Source organism: Artibeus jamaicensis, unplaced genomic scaffold, assembly GCF_021234435.1.
Source record: "Artibeus jamaicensis isolate MK-2021 breed Jamaican fruit bat unplaced genomic scaffold, CSHL_Jam_final contig_1715, whole genome shotgun sequence".
NCBI lineage: Eukaryota > Metazoa > Chordata > Mammalia > Chiroptera > Phyllostomidae > Artibeus > Artibeus jamaicensis.
Genome location: NW_026521335.1, coordinates 196,231 through 209,514, shown reverse-complemented (window position 1 = coordinate 209,514; position 13,284 = coordinate 196,231). Strand labels below are relative to the sequence as shown.

Genomic DNA, 13,284 nt, shown 5'->3' with positions numbered 1-13,284 from the left:
ATGTTTCTGGAGACCTTGATGCACACTCATTAATAAGTGAAAAAGAAAACACTGCTATGGGATATACAATGTTCTACTCAAGTGAAAAAGAACTTTGCTTTTCAGTGCACTCTCATGAGGGAGAATATGGTTCAAAGCAGGTCATTCTTTTGTATTCATTTTCATTTAGAACATCCTTCTGAATAGCCAGAACTTGTTTATTTGCAGTCCTGAACACAATATTCTTCAGTTGGGTGTTAAACATATTAAAATGTTTGTGATAAATGTATTCGAGAACACTAAACTGTCTAAGAAGGAAAGGGTAACATGATATGTTCTAATGTGATATATTATATAGCACGCAAAATAAATGTTTAGGAGTTTCTAAGTTTTAATCTAATGACAATTATCTGCTAATTATTCCCAAAGCAAGATAACCACAAACTGAACTTTAAAAAACCTCATTCACATGCTTTACCTCCTATTTTCTCCCAATCGGATGTAAGTCCTATAGATGAGCAGCCTTATAGGGCAGCTCATAAGGCGATCACAAGACATATGTGACTCTGTCCCCAACCCTGTGAAACCCTTCTGACCAGTCCAGTAGGATCCGGTACAGTCCAAGGCTCCTTATTCCCACTGACGCCTTTAATTCTGTCCATCCAGTTTGATGTCTCTTCCAAACTTTCTAAATATGAGTATAGCCTGGTTCAGTGTATACTTATTGTGTCTGATGAATAGAACCTTCCCTATTTTTAGACTCAAATCTTTAAAAAGGGCCAATATAAGAAAGGAGTTACAAGACCAAGATGTTTACCTGAACCTCAGCCACAACTTCCTGTTCATCAGCTTCAGCTAATGACTTCACATCACTCTTGCTGATCACATTACTGAAATCTGAAACAGACATATGAGTTGTTGTTGACTAAAAGGAGATCATCTTTGCTGCAATTAGACATAAGTGGGCTTGGTAGTTAAAGCCTAATGACTAAGGGGAGTTTAGTATACACTGTAGTATATGTCAAAGTTGAACACCTTCAAACTGGAATGAGTGGCACAAATATGTTTAAATCCATAAATTCATAATAATACTTTTTTAAAAAATATTTTTTAATTTATTTTTAGAGAGAGGGAAAGGAAGGAGAAAGAGTGGGAGAGAAACATCATTGTGTGGTTGCCTCTCATGTGTCCCCTACTGGGGGCCTGGCCTGCAACCCAGGCATGTGCCCTGACTGGGAATCGAACCGGCAACCCTTTGCTTCACAGGCCCATGCTCAGTCCACTGAGCTACACCAGCCAGGGCCATAATAATACTTTTTATAAAAGGACCACCATTGTACATACTGAAGGACTCTAGAGAATCAAATCTTATGCTGAAAATAGCAAAGGGAAAGAAGAAAGCTTTTATCCTTTTATACACAAAGTGTACTACAGGACAAGCAAATAGTAGGTGAAGGGAAATTTCTCTGTATAGAACCATCCCAGCTAAAAAGTAAAGAAGGAATGATAATGATAGAATTTAAAAAACCACTTTTTTCAACCCCCAACGAATCAGCGTAAGGACCTAGGCAACGAGCATCAACTGCTGCTAATGTCACAATAAGAGACGGTCACCAGAAGCACACCACGCTGCCTATGAAGTATTCTGCCAAAAAGAAATCAAACCTTAATCTAATTAGGCCTCTGTATCCAGGTACCAACTTACAGAAACTGAAAGACAGGAGAACACTTTTAAACTGCAAAGAACATGTTAAAATACCTCATGGGGGTGCAATTGATAAGATCCAGGATGTACGAAACTTTAACAGAAAATGTGGTTTCTTCAGCAAATAAATTGCACAGAAGAGATAATCAAGAGAAAAAAGAAAAGCTTAAACAACATATCAACCAACAGCAATGTGTGCACCTTACTATGATCCTGATTAAAACAAACTGTGGGAAAAAAAAGACATGACAGTGTTTGAACACTGAATGATTTAAAATATAAATTATTTTTGGGGGGATTTGGGTGTAATAATAGTAGGTATAATAATAGGACTCATTTAAAAATGAGTCCTTATCTTTTACAGATGCATCCTGAAGTACTATGGATAAAATCATATGATATCTTAGATAACCTTCAAAATAACACTGGTGGGGGAGTAGCTGGCAGTGTGGCTAAAACAATATACTGGCCATAAGACAGTGTCTGTTGAAACCGGGTGATGGGTACATTGGAATTTATTATACTATTCTATCTACTTTTTAAAATATATATTTTATTGATTATGCCATTACAGTTGTTCTATTTCCTCCCTTCATTCCCCTCCACCCTGCACACCACCCCCACTCCTCCCCTTTAGTTTATGACGTGTCTCAAGTTCTTTAGATTCTTTATTTCCCATACTATTCTTGCCCTCCCCCATCTATTTTCTACCTACCATCTATGCTACTTATTTTCTGTACCTTCTCCCCCTTTCTCCTTCTCCCACTCCCCTGTTGCTAACCCTCCATGTGATCTTCATTTCTATGGTTCTGCTACTAATCTAGCTGTCTTCTTAGTTTGCTTTTGTTTTAAGTGTGGTTCTTAATAACTGTGAGTTTGCTTTTCTTTGTTCCACTGTTCATCTTTTTTATCTTCTTTTTCTTAGGTAAGTCCCTTTAACATTTCATATAAGGGCTTGGTGATGATGAACTCCTTGAATTTGACCTTATCTGAGAAGCACTTTATCTGTCCTTCCATTCTAAATGAAAGCTTTGCTGGATAGAGCAATCTTGGATGTAGGTCTTTGGATTTCATGACTTGGAATACTTCTTTCCAGCCCCTTCTTGTCTGTAAGGTGTCTTTTGAGAAATCCGCTGACAGTCTGATAGGAACTCCTTTGTAGGTGACTGTCCCCTCATCTCTTGCTGCTTCTAGGATTCTGTCCTTCATTTTAATCTTGGCTAATGTAATTATGATGTGCCTTGGTGTGTTCCTTCTTGGGTCCAACTTCTTTGGGACTCTCTGAGCTTCCTGGATTTCCTGGTAGTCTATTTCCTTTGCCAGATTGGGGAAGTTCTCCTTTATTATTAGTTCAAATAAGTTTTCCACTTGTGGCTGTTCCTCTTCCCCTTCTGGTACCCCTATAATTCGGATGTTGGAACATTTAAAGATGTCCTGGAGGTTCCTTAGCCTCTCCTCATTTTTTTGAATTCTTGTTTCTTCTCCTTTTCTGTTTGGTCATTTTTTTCCTTCCTTCTGGTACATTCCTTTGATTTCAGTCCCAGTTTCCTTTCCATCACTATTGGTTTCCTGTGCATTTCCCTTTATTTCAATTAGTTTAGCCTTCATATGTTCCTCTAATTTGTGACTAAAATCAACCAGTTCTGTGAGCATCCTGATCACCAGTGTTTTGAACTGTGCATCTGAAAGTTGGCAATTTCTTGTTTGCTTAGATTTATGGGCTCTGGGACTCTGAATTGTTCTTGAGTCATATTTTGATCTGTTTGTGCCTGTTAGGGATGAGGAGCGGAGCCTTAGGTGTTCACCAGGGCGGGGCCACCCAGGTCGCTGGTTTATGACGCTGTATGTAGGGGCGGGGTCAGAGAGGGACAATGGTGGTCCTCTCTGCCGCTGGGGCCTGCGCGGTTCATCTCACTGCTTGCTCCTTCACTGGTTTATCTGCACTTGAATGTGTGACCATGGTCAGCCCTCAGTGGGTCCAACACCTTGCGCCCTCAGTGGGTCCACCTGCTACTCCACACCTGGGATCCGCCCACAGCTTCTGGTGCAACCTGTGCCTGGGTTGGTCCAGTGGATCTTTCCTGCCCGACCCCGCTCTGCCCCTCTTACTGGTTTGGCTGAAGGGTTCGTTGTTGTCAGACTTCCGTACAGTTCAATTTTCTGTGGTTTGGCTGCATTTTTGTTGCTAAAACTTTGTTGTTTTTAAGCTTGGTTGTGTGAGAAGGCACAGTGCTTCCACCTATGCCTCCATCTTAGCGGAAGTCCTACTTTTATACACTCTTTGAAAGGTGCATGTAACACAAGATACTGAGCAGGTATAAAAACATTAAAAAATAAAATTATGAAAAAATTATATGAATCCTGACCGGGTGGCTCAATTGGTTCGAGTGTCATCCCTTAACGCCAGAAGGTTGTGGGTTTGATCCCCAGTTGGGGTGCTGGGGGTGCATATGGGAGGCAACCGACTGATGTTTCTCTCATATTTATGTTTCTCTCTCTCTCTTCTTCTCTAAAATCAATAGTAAAACATACATCCTTGGGTGTGGATTCAAAATATGATATGAGCAGAAGGCAAGTTTAGTGCTAAAATAAACTGTGCTGAAAGTTTGTATTGTAATAAATAAAATTACTAAATACAATCACTTCTTAGTTTATTTTAATCTAAATAACTAAATAAAATTGTGAAGTTGATTGCTCCACCCAAGAAATTTCAACTCTATTTTTCATAGGCTTTAATGCTAACTACATTAATATTGTGTGTGTATATATACACACACACATATATATATTTTCCTTCTACATCATAGAGTTATAGCTCGTATCAATCTTTAGAACCAAAAGAGAAAATACTAATTATTCATTATTAATCTTTTTGAATTTTTAAAATATATTTTATTATGCTATTACAGTTGTCCCATTTCCCCCTCTACTCCCCTCCACCTTGCACCCCCCTCCTACCTGCATTCCCACCCCTTTAGTTCATGCCCATGGGTTGTACATATAAGTTCCTTGGCTTCTATATTTTCTATACTATTCTTAACCTTCCTCTGTCTATTTTCCACCGTATGCTACTTATTCTCTTTTCTCCCTTTCCCCCTTTCTGCCCTTCCCTCTTCCCACTGATAACCCTCCATGTGATCTCCATTTCTGTTCCTGTTTTAGTCATTTGCTTAGTTTTTTTAGGTTCGGTTGTTGATAGTTGTGAGTTTGTTGTCATTTTATTGTTCATATTTTTTATCTTATTTTATTAGATAAGTCCCTTTAACATTTCATGTAATAAGGTCTTGGTGATGATGAACTCCTTTAACTTGACCTTATCTGGGAAACACCTTATCTGCCTGCCCTTCCATTCTAAATGAAAGTTTTGCTGGATAGAATAATCTTGGATGTATGTTCTTGCCTTTCATGACTGAAGACTTCTTTCCAGCCCCATCTTGCCTGCAAGGTTTCTTTTGAGAAATCAGCTGACAGTTTCATGGGAGCTCCTTTGCAGGTTAACTGTCTCTTTTTCTCTTGCTGCTTTTAAGATTCTCTCCTTATCTTTAATCTCGGCTAATGTAATTATGATGTGCTTTGGTGTGTGCTTCCTTGGGTCCAACTTCTTTGGGACTCTCTGAGCTTCCTGGACTTCCTGGAAGTCTATTTCCTTTGCCAGATTGGGGAAGTTCTCCCCCATTATGTTTTCAAATGAAATTTTCAACTTCTTGCTCTTCTTCTTCTCCTTCTGGCACCCCTATGATTCAGATATTGAAATGTTTAAAGTTGTCCTAGAGATTCCTAAGCCTTTCCTCATTTTTTTGAATTCTTGTTTCTTCATTTTTTTGTTTGGCTGTTTCTTTCTTCCTTTTGGTCCAAACTATTGACTTGAGTCCTGGTTTCCTTCCCTTTACCATTGGTTCCCTATATGTTTTCTTTTATTTCCCTTTTCATAGCCTTTACTTTTCCCTCTATTTTGCAACCACACTCAACCAATTCTGTGAGCATCCTGATTACCAGTGTTTTGAACTGTGCATTTGGCAGGTTGGCTATCTCTTCATCACTTAGTTGTATTTTTTCTGGAGGTTTGATCTGTTCTTTCATTTGGGCCATTTTTTTTTGTCTTGGCATGCCTGTTATGTAGTTGGGGCAGAGCCTTGGGTATTCTTCAGGGTGGACAACCCATGTTGTGGTGCTGTCTGTGGTAGAGGGGTCGGGAGGGAACAGTGCTGCTTGCTCCTCTCTCTGCCAGATTTCAGTCACTTCCCCAACTTCCCACATGCAAACTGGGCTCTTCTGGTGCTGATTCCCAGGTGGGTGGGTTTGTGTACATTCTAGGACACTGCTGGTCTCTCTAACAAACTCTCCTGTGAGGCTGAAAGTTTCTCCCACCATGGCAACCCCCACAGATTTCTTAAGTCAGAGGTTTGAGGTTTTATTTCCCCGCAGCCCTGGAGCCCTGGGGTTGCATGGTCTGTCTCGCTCCCCAGTTGTTCCTCCCAGTTTATCTGCATGTGAATGTGGGACCGCCCAGTCCATTAGCCATTCTCTTGCTGTGAGTCCTCTCCACCCAGCTACCCATCTCTGCCCCTTCTACTGGTCTGGATGAATGTTTATTCTTTAACTCCTTGGTTGTCGGACTTCTATACAGTTCAATTTTCTGTCAGTTCTGGTTGTTTTTTGTTTTTAAACTGTTGCTTTTCTTCTTTTGGTTGTGTGAGGAGGCACAGTGTGTCTACCTACACCTCCATCTTGGCCTGAAGTCTGCACATGGATCTAATTATTCATTATTAATTTTAAAAACTTACTTAATTATTGTTCAATACAGTTTTCTGTCTTTTACTCCCATCTCAGCCCACCCCCCCCCAGTGCTCCCCACCTCCCTCCCATTTCCACCCCTGTTAGTTTTTGTCCATGTGTCCGTTATACTTGCTCATTATTAATCTCAATTGCTGCATCAATGAACTCTCTTTAGAGGAAAGAGGAGCCTTTTACCTCATGGCCTATTTAATTTTTAGCTAAGAGATACAGCAAAAGAATGATTCTGTTAGATGTTCACTTACATTTAAATGTGGAAGCACATGGAATCAGTCTCTGCCTCTCTTTCCCCCTACCTACCTACCTATCTACCAACCAGTGAGTACATAAGTAACTACATTTTCCTAAATACCTAGCTTGTGATAAGACTAAAAAATACTGGAATAACTGCACACTTATTGGGATAGCTAAAATAAAAAATAGGGACAATACCAAATGCTTGTGAGAATTCAAAGAAACTGTACCACCTGTACATTGCTAGTGGAAATGTAAAACGGTATAGCTACTCTAGAAAATATTTGGCAGTTTCTTAAAACATTAAATGTGCAACTACCACATAACCCAGCAATTGCTCTCCTGGGCATTAGTTATTACAGAAAAATGAAACTTATGTTCATACAAATGTTTTTAACAGTTTTATCTGTAGTAGCCAAAACTGGAAACAACTCAGATGTCCTTCAAGAAGTAAAAGAGTTAAACAAAGGGTAGTCCATTTTTACCACAGAATACTTCTCAATAATAAAAAGGAATGAATTAGCCCTGGCTGGTGTAGCTCAGTGGATTGAGTGTGGGCCTGTGAACCAGAGTATCGAGGTTCGATTCCCAGTCAGGGCACATGCCTGGGTTGCAGGCCAGTTCCCAGCAGCGGACCCACGAGAGGCAACCATACATTGATATTTCTCTCCTTCTTGCCTTCCCTTCCCCTCTAAAGATAAATGAATAAAATCTTTAAAAATAAATAAATAAAATAAAGGAATGAATTATTGATAGATGGATAACCTGGATTAATCTCTAAAGAGTTATGCTGAGTAAAGAAAAAAAAACAAACAAAAAACAATTCCTAAAGGTTGTATGCTATATTAATTCCACTTACATAACCTTCTTGAAATGACAAAATTACAGACATGGAGAACTGTTGTGTGGCAGGGGATTAACGATAGGGCTGGGGTGGGAGGGCAGTGGATATGGCTAGAAAAAGGACAATACCAGGGCTCCTGGTGGAGATGGATACGTTCTGTGTCCTGACTCTGTCGAAGTCAACATCCGGGATGTGGTACTGTACTATAGCTGTATAAGATGCTGCAGTGGGGGAGACTGGGCAAGGGATGTATGTGTCTCTGTTATCCTCACAACTACATGTGAATCTACAATTATTTCAAAATAAAATGTTTAATTAAAAAAGAAAGCCTGTGGCTATGAGCCAAAACAAACAGCCAAACCAAACCTAACCGAACCGAACCAAACCAAAACAAAACAAAAAAAAATGAAACTAATAAAATTGTCTAATTTTACCTCTTGGGGTTGTTGTATGGGCCAAATGAAATAATATACCAGAAAGTTCTTTATAAAATACAAAGTCGTATCACAACTGTTAATTTTTGGTACCATTATTAAATTGTAGTATATGCTGAAGACAGTACATACAGTCTAAACTCTAAGACTCCAAAGCCTCAAGTAAGCTTTAAAACTTCTCAAATATAGTATATACTGGGTACTAAGTTTTGTCCTTGGTTTTGGAAATGGTACCAAATAAACTATACTAACCTATAAAGATCAATAATGACATCTAGAGGAGAACAGATGTAACTTCTAAAGCAGAATGTATTGCATTAAAAAAAACCCACACAATTCTATAGTAACCATAAAGCTGGTTTATTCCCAGGCCTCCGCTCCCCTGTCCTCCCTGTCCCCCACTGCACTCCCCCTGCCAAGGCAGGCAAGTAAGAGATAGCTATCTGACAATTTATACCTTCAAGTACTACATAAAGTAGCAAAGAGAAGTGGAATGTTTTCATTTGCCAGGTAAAGTAAAGCTCTGCCTTTCCAACAAACTCAAGTATATCCTCCCTCCAAGTAAATAAATCAATTTCTATGCTTCAGTTCATAAAAATGTAAAATAGGGATAAGAATACCCATTGTGAAACTAGGCTACTTACAACTTTTGCCTTACAAAAAAATTTAAAAGGCACAATTAAACAAACAACAATTTTTTACCTATGTGATTAATGAAAAAAGGCAACCACATTTAGCTTTCTGGAACAGAATGTTGGCTGCAAGACTTTTAAGACTTTGAAAGGATATTAAAAAAGAAAAGACTCTTTTTGTGAAGGATTCAATGAACTTCTTGATGATACAAAGTGCCCAACAGACCATCGCTACCCAGCATATAGTTACATAACTGAATAGGTAAAGGAACATACTTACAAATAAAATATATACTGTACTTGGGTCTTCGGAGCTCCTGAATCAGATAATCGACATTCTCCTAGAAAAGAACAAATGAACAAAATAGGAGAATTGCTTAAGTGAAGAAGTAACAAATATCATCCATTGGTTTATTTAACAAGAGTCTACTACTGTGTTTTGAGGTCTAGATTTAAGTGTGTGTTTGCTGGGGAGGGTGAGCGCTGGGGATAAAAGAGAAATACATGAAACATAATGATCAAGAATCATATGTAATATTAACTAGCTATGTTATGTTGGCCAAATAAAGATTAAAAGTATATGAAGAACACAGATGTTGAAATACAACATAATATTGATAATTCTGCAAATTTGCCTCAAGCTGCTTATCTACAAATATTTATCTGATGAAAATTATTATACAGAACATCAAAACATGTCTAGTCCTTTTAAAAACCAACAGTCACACAATACAATATACAGATCATGCATCATAGAAATGCACCCCTGAAACCTTTATGACCCTATGAACCAATGTCACTGCAATAAATTTAATATTAAAAAACCCCAAGAGTCAAGGTAAAATATAGTTCATTGTATTCACTTTGGTTTTCAACTTATTGGGACCTAAGCCTGCACAACTGCAGTGTCTGTGAAATATTTGCAAACAGCAGGCTAAGACCTTTCTATAATTATATTATTTTGAAGTAAAATGTGCAGTTTAGAAGTAAAAATAGTTAATTTTTATATGGTGAAACATATGAATTCCAGTTATATAAGCTCATAATGCAGGTCTTACCTGTTTTTGATACTATAACACAGGGTTAAATTTCAGTATAAAGTTGGCCCCCAAATGATACATGACATAAGATACCATATTTGAATGTTAAAAAAACATAAGTTTCTCACAGAATTAAAAGTAGTGTAAGCAATGCACATTGCTTGTTAAATGGGAAAAATGATTTTTTTAATTGTTGTTTAGATTAAAATAGATTAAAATTAATTTTATCATACGATATTAAGGAAAATTGTTTTTAAGAACATTATTTTGAGAATATGTATATATATGTATATATATATATATGTGTGTGTGTGTGTGTGTGTGTGTGTGTGTATATATATGGCCTCAGATATCTTTATATGAAAGAATTTCTCTAAAAAACAAGTTAGGCAATGCAGTACATGATCTCTGAGATCCCTCTCAGACCAGAGCTTCATGACTAAGAGGTACATACATGAAACAATCAGAAACTACTATAACAGAATTAATGCATTCATTAATTCAGGAACTGTTTCTCAAGTGTCTGCCACGTGGCAGGCACTGGGGACATAAAACCGTGAAAAAGCAAACCATCTCTCTTCTTATAGAACTTACTACTGGTATGTAAGACAGATATCAATTAATCACACAAATCTTATAAAATTTCAAACATGACAAGCAATAGAGAAGGAAGATGATGCTGTCAGTGCTTTTACCAGGAAAATTTGACCTGGTCAGCAAGGTCAGAGATTTGCTGGCAGTGAAGAAGTTTCAAACAGAAGAAAGAGCCTATGCAAAGGTCCTGTGGCATGATGGAATACAGTGGAAGTGGACTAAAACACTGATGTGGTTAAGAGCAAAAAAGTGGAAATGGTTTGAAGTGAGGCTGTAGAAATGGCAGGAACTAGACCACATGGGGCCTTGCAGGACACAATTAAGGAGTATTGTATTTATTATAAAAATAATGAGAAGTCATTCAAGGATTCCAAGCGGGGGTAACATAATCAGATTTGTATTTTGGAAAGTGCATAATGTACAAGCGTGGTAAAAGAGTACATCAGAGTTGAAGAACAGGAATATAAAGTAAGAGAATATACAAATAAGACTGAAATAGTTAAGGAATTTTAAAGGAGGATTCCAGCAAGATTTGGATGTCGGAAAAAACTGACAGAAGGCTAAAGAATCCCAATTGGGGTAAAAGGACAAACAAATACAGGGCTGGAACGAGAACACAAAGGGATGATAAAAAGGCCTAGTTGGCTGTAGTGAAGGCGCAGAGGTAGGACAGTGGGGTCGGATGCATGAGGGCAGACCAGACCAGCTAAAGGAGCATTTTGAGGCCAGGCTGCTGAGTATAGATTTAATCATGGAAGTAAAATTGAGCCATTATAGGTTTCTCAGCACAGACGTCAACAAAATGATAAAGACTCAAGACGCTGATATAAGTATGTAAGATTAAGTGGCAATGGTGTTCAGTGTGAGGAGGTTAATCCAGGAATAAAGTGATGTGGGTTTCTGTCAGGGTAGTTAGTGTCTTTGGAAGTAGCTGAGAACCTAAAAGACATTTTAAAGGGAAAAAAATGGCTGTAAGAAGTAAACTGAGATATGGGAAGGAGGAGAGTCAAGGTTGTAACTCTGATAAACCAGGATAATTATGATGCCACAAATGATAATAATACAAATTTATTTTGCCTGTTTAATGCTTTCAGATCATAGCGTTCTGTATCTGCCGGAGCAGATGGCAGTTCAGTTTATGTAGTACCTTCGTTGGTCGAAGAAAACAAATCGCTTTCAGGTGTTTCATGACTTCCCGATTTGGAGAATCAATGCGTTCAAAAAGGTACACTTCCTTCTGAAGAATCTCCGATTGTGTGTATACCATACTCACTATACTGGTCTGTAAAGAAAAAGAATCGCTGATATTATGATGGTCCAGAAGAATAAGAACAAGCCACAATACCTAAAACTTAAACAAAAATTTCATTAATACTTAGTTGAGCATCTTAAATACTGGACATATGTGATAACATTTACTGACCACCCAAAACATGTAGGTAATGTACCAGATGCTCTCTCTAAACACGGACAATCCATACATTTCTCCCACCACCACTCTCTGCCAAATTTTTCTATCTCCTTGAAGAGTTTTTTTTTTTAATTCTGTGATCAACAAATAATAAATAATCTGTCATCTCAGCTTGAGCCCCACAGCTTTACTTTGAAAACACAAAGCTGAGTAGAAATAACAAGACCATCCCAGGTTCTCTGTCTCACATATTTTTGGAAGAAACACTTAGAAAAGGATTTCTGATTCCAAGAAATTGTCCCACGTACAAGAACAAAATCTCTGGTAGTGGTTAAAGCTCTTTAGTCTGAAAAGCTACTGGGCAAGCTTTATACAGTCTTTCCGTTCAGTACAGAGCTGACTCTCATTTAAAAATCTTTAATTAAATACTGAATCCTAGAGTGCAATGGGACCAGCTATTGTAAAAGAAGGAGGGTTCCCTTACAAATACTGAGCAAAAGCAAACTCACCGTCTCTTTATCCATGACAAGTACTTTCATACCCGGTCCGCTGTCCTCTATCATTTTGGAAACGTACTGCTTCACAGCAAAAACCACATTCATGGTGGCAACCTGACAGGTTATTCCCACCGCCCTTCCCGCCCCCCTTTCTCCTGCTAAATGAACCCCAGGCTTCTTGGCCAGGTCTTAGCGTTTCCTCCCCACCCAGCTGTGGCTTCCGGAAGTCCATGCAACCAGGCTGCTGGGACTTGTAGTTCTGCCATGCGGTCGGGAGGACCTAGTGGGAAAATCGGTGGAGACACCCCTGGGCCGCTCCGCGCAGATCTGGTTGGCCACCCACCTCCCCGTTGGAGGTGCTGGAGACCTAGACTTGGTCCAAAGTGCCTCGGCCGCGGCCTAAAGCCCCTACTGCTCCCGGCTGCTTGAAACTTGGAGGCACGGCACTTGGTAAATCCTACGCGGTACTTGCTAAGTGGTGGCCGAGATTCATTCTCCCTGGCTTCACTCGGTTGTTAACAAGGGGAGGACTGAGCACCTGAAATTGAACAGATGTTTGCTGAATGAATGAACAAAGGGAAAGCCCTGTAGGGATGTTTTGGGGGAGGCTTCAGATCTCCCAGAAGGGCCTGGACCCAGGGTCGGCCGTCCGGACTCGTAACCCTCAGGTTCAGCAGAGCCTTGAGCTACCCCGGCGTCCGCGGTCTGGGCAATTGGACTCCGCGGGCTCCATCTCGCGGAGGGTGAGGGGGACCTGCGGTGCTGAAACAGCGCAGTAGCCAGTTAAAGGGGCCAGAGGAGGGTAGGGGGCACGTGTCCGGCGGGGTTAAAGCTAAGTAGCATGGGGATTTTAAGGGAAAGCTTACAAATTTTGATGAAAGAAACTACAAAAACTTAGCAGTAAAATCTTATAGACATCAACCTCAAACAGTCTGAATTTGTGTTTATATCCCACAGGTCTCTCCAGGCCATTTCTCGAAAAGGAGGGTGTTCGTTTTCTCGCACTTTTACATTGGGGAATTGTTAAGACCAGGAAGATAACAAGAACTCCAAGAAGTTAGTGACTATAAATGCTTGTAAATATCTTTAACAAAATAATGACCAGTGTTGTTGGGGTCAC

The 13,284-nt window shown here is 39.3% G+C and overlaps 1 protein-coding gene across 1 annotated transcript in view; it reads right to left on the bottom strand.

The window, feature by feature from the left end:
- The window catches only part of VPS45 (vacuolar protein sorting 45 homolog), a 60,820-nt gene extending 48,469 nt beyond the window's left edge, over positions 1–12,351 (bottom strand). The window contains exons 1-4 of the mRNA XM_037167994.2: positions 12,177–12,351; positions 11,404–11,538; positions 8,903–8,963; positions 797–876 (exon numbers count right to left, since the gene is read on the bottom strand). Coding sequence (XP_037023889.2) covers positions 797–876; positions 8,903–8,963; positions 11,404–11,538; positions 12,177–12,269 — 369 coding nt within the window. The 5' untranslated portion in view covers positions 12,270–12,351. The remainder of the gene's footprint in view (positions 1–796; positions 877–8,902; positions 8,964–11,403; positions 11,539–12,176) is intronic.
- Between the last annotated feature and the right edge of the window lie 933 nt (positions 12,352–13,284).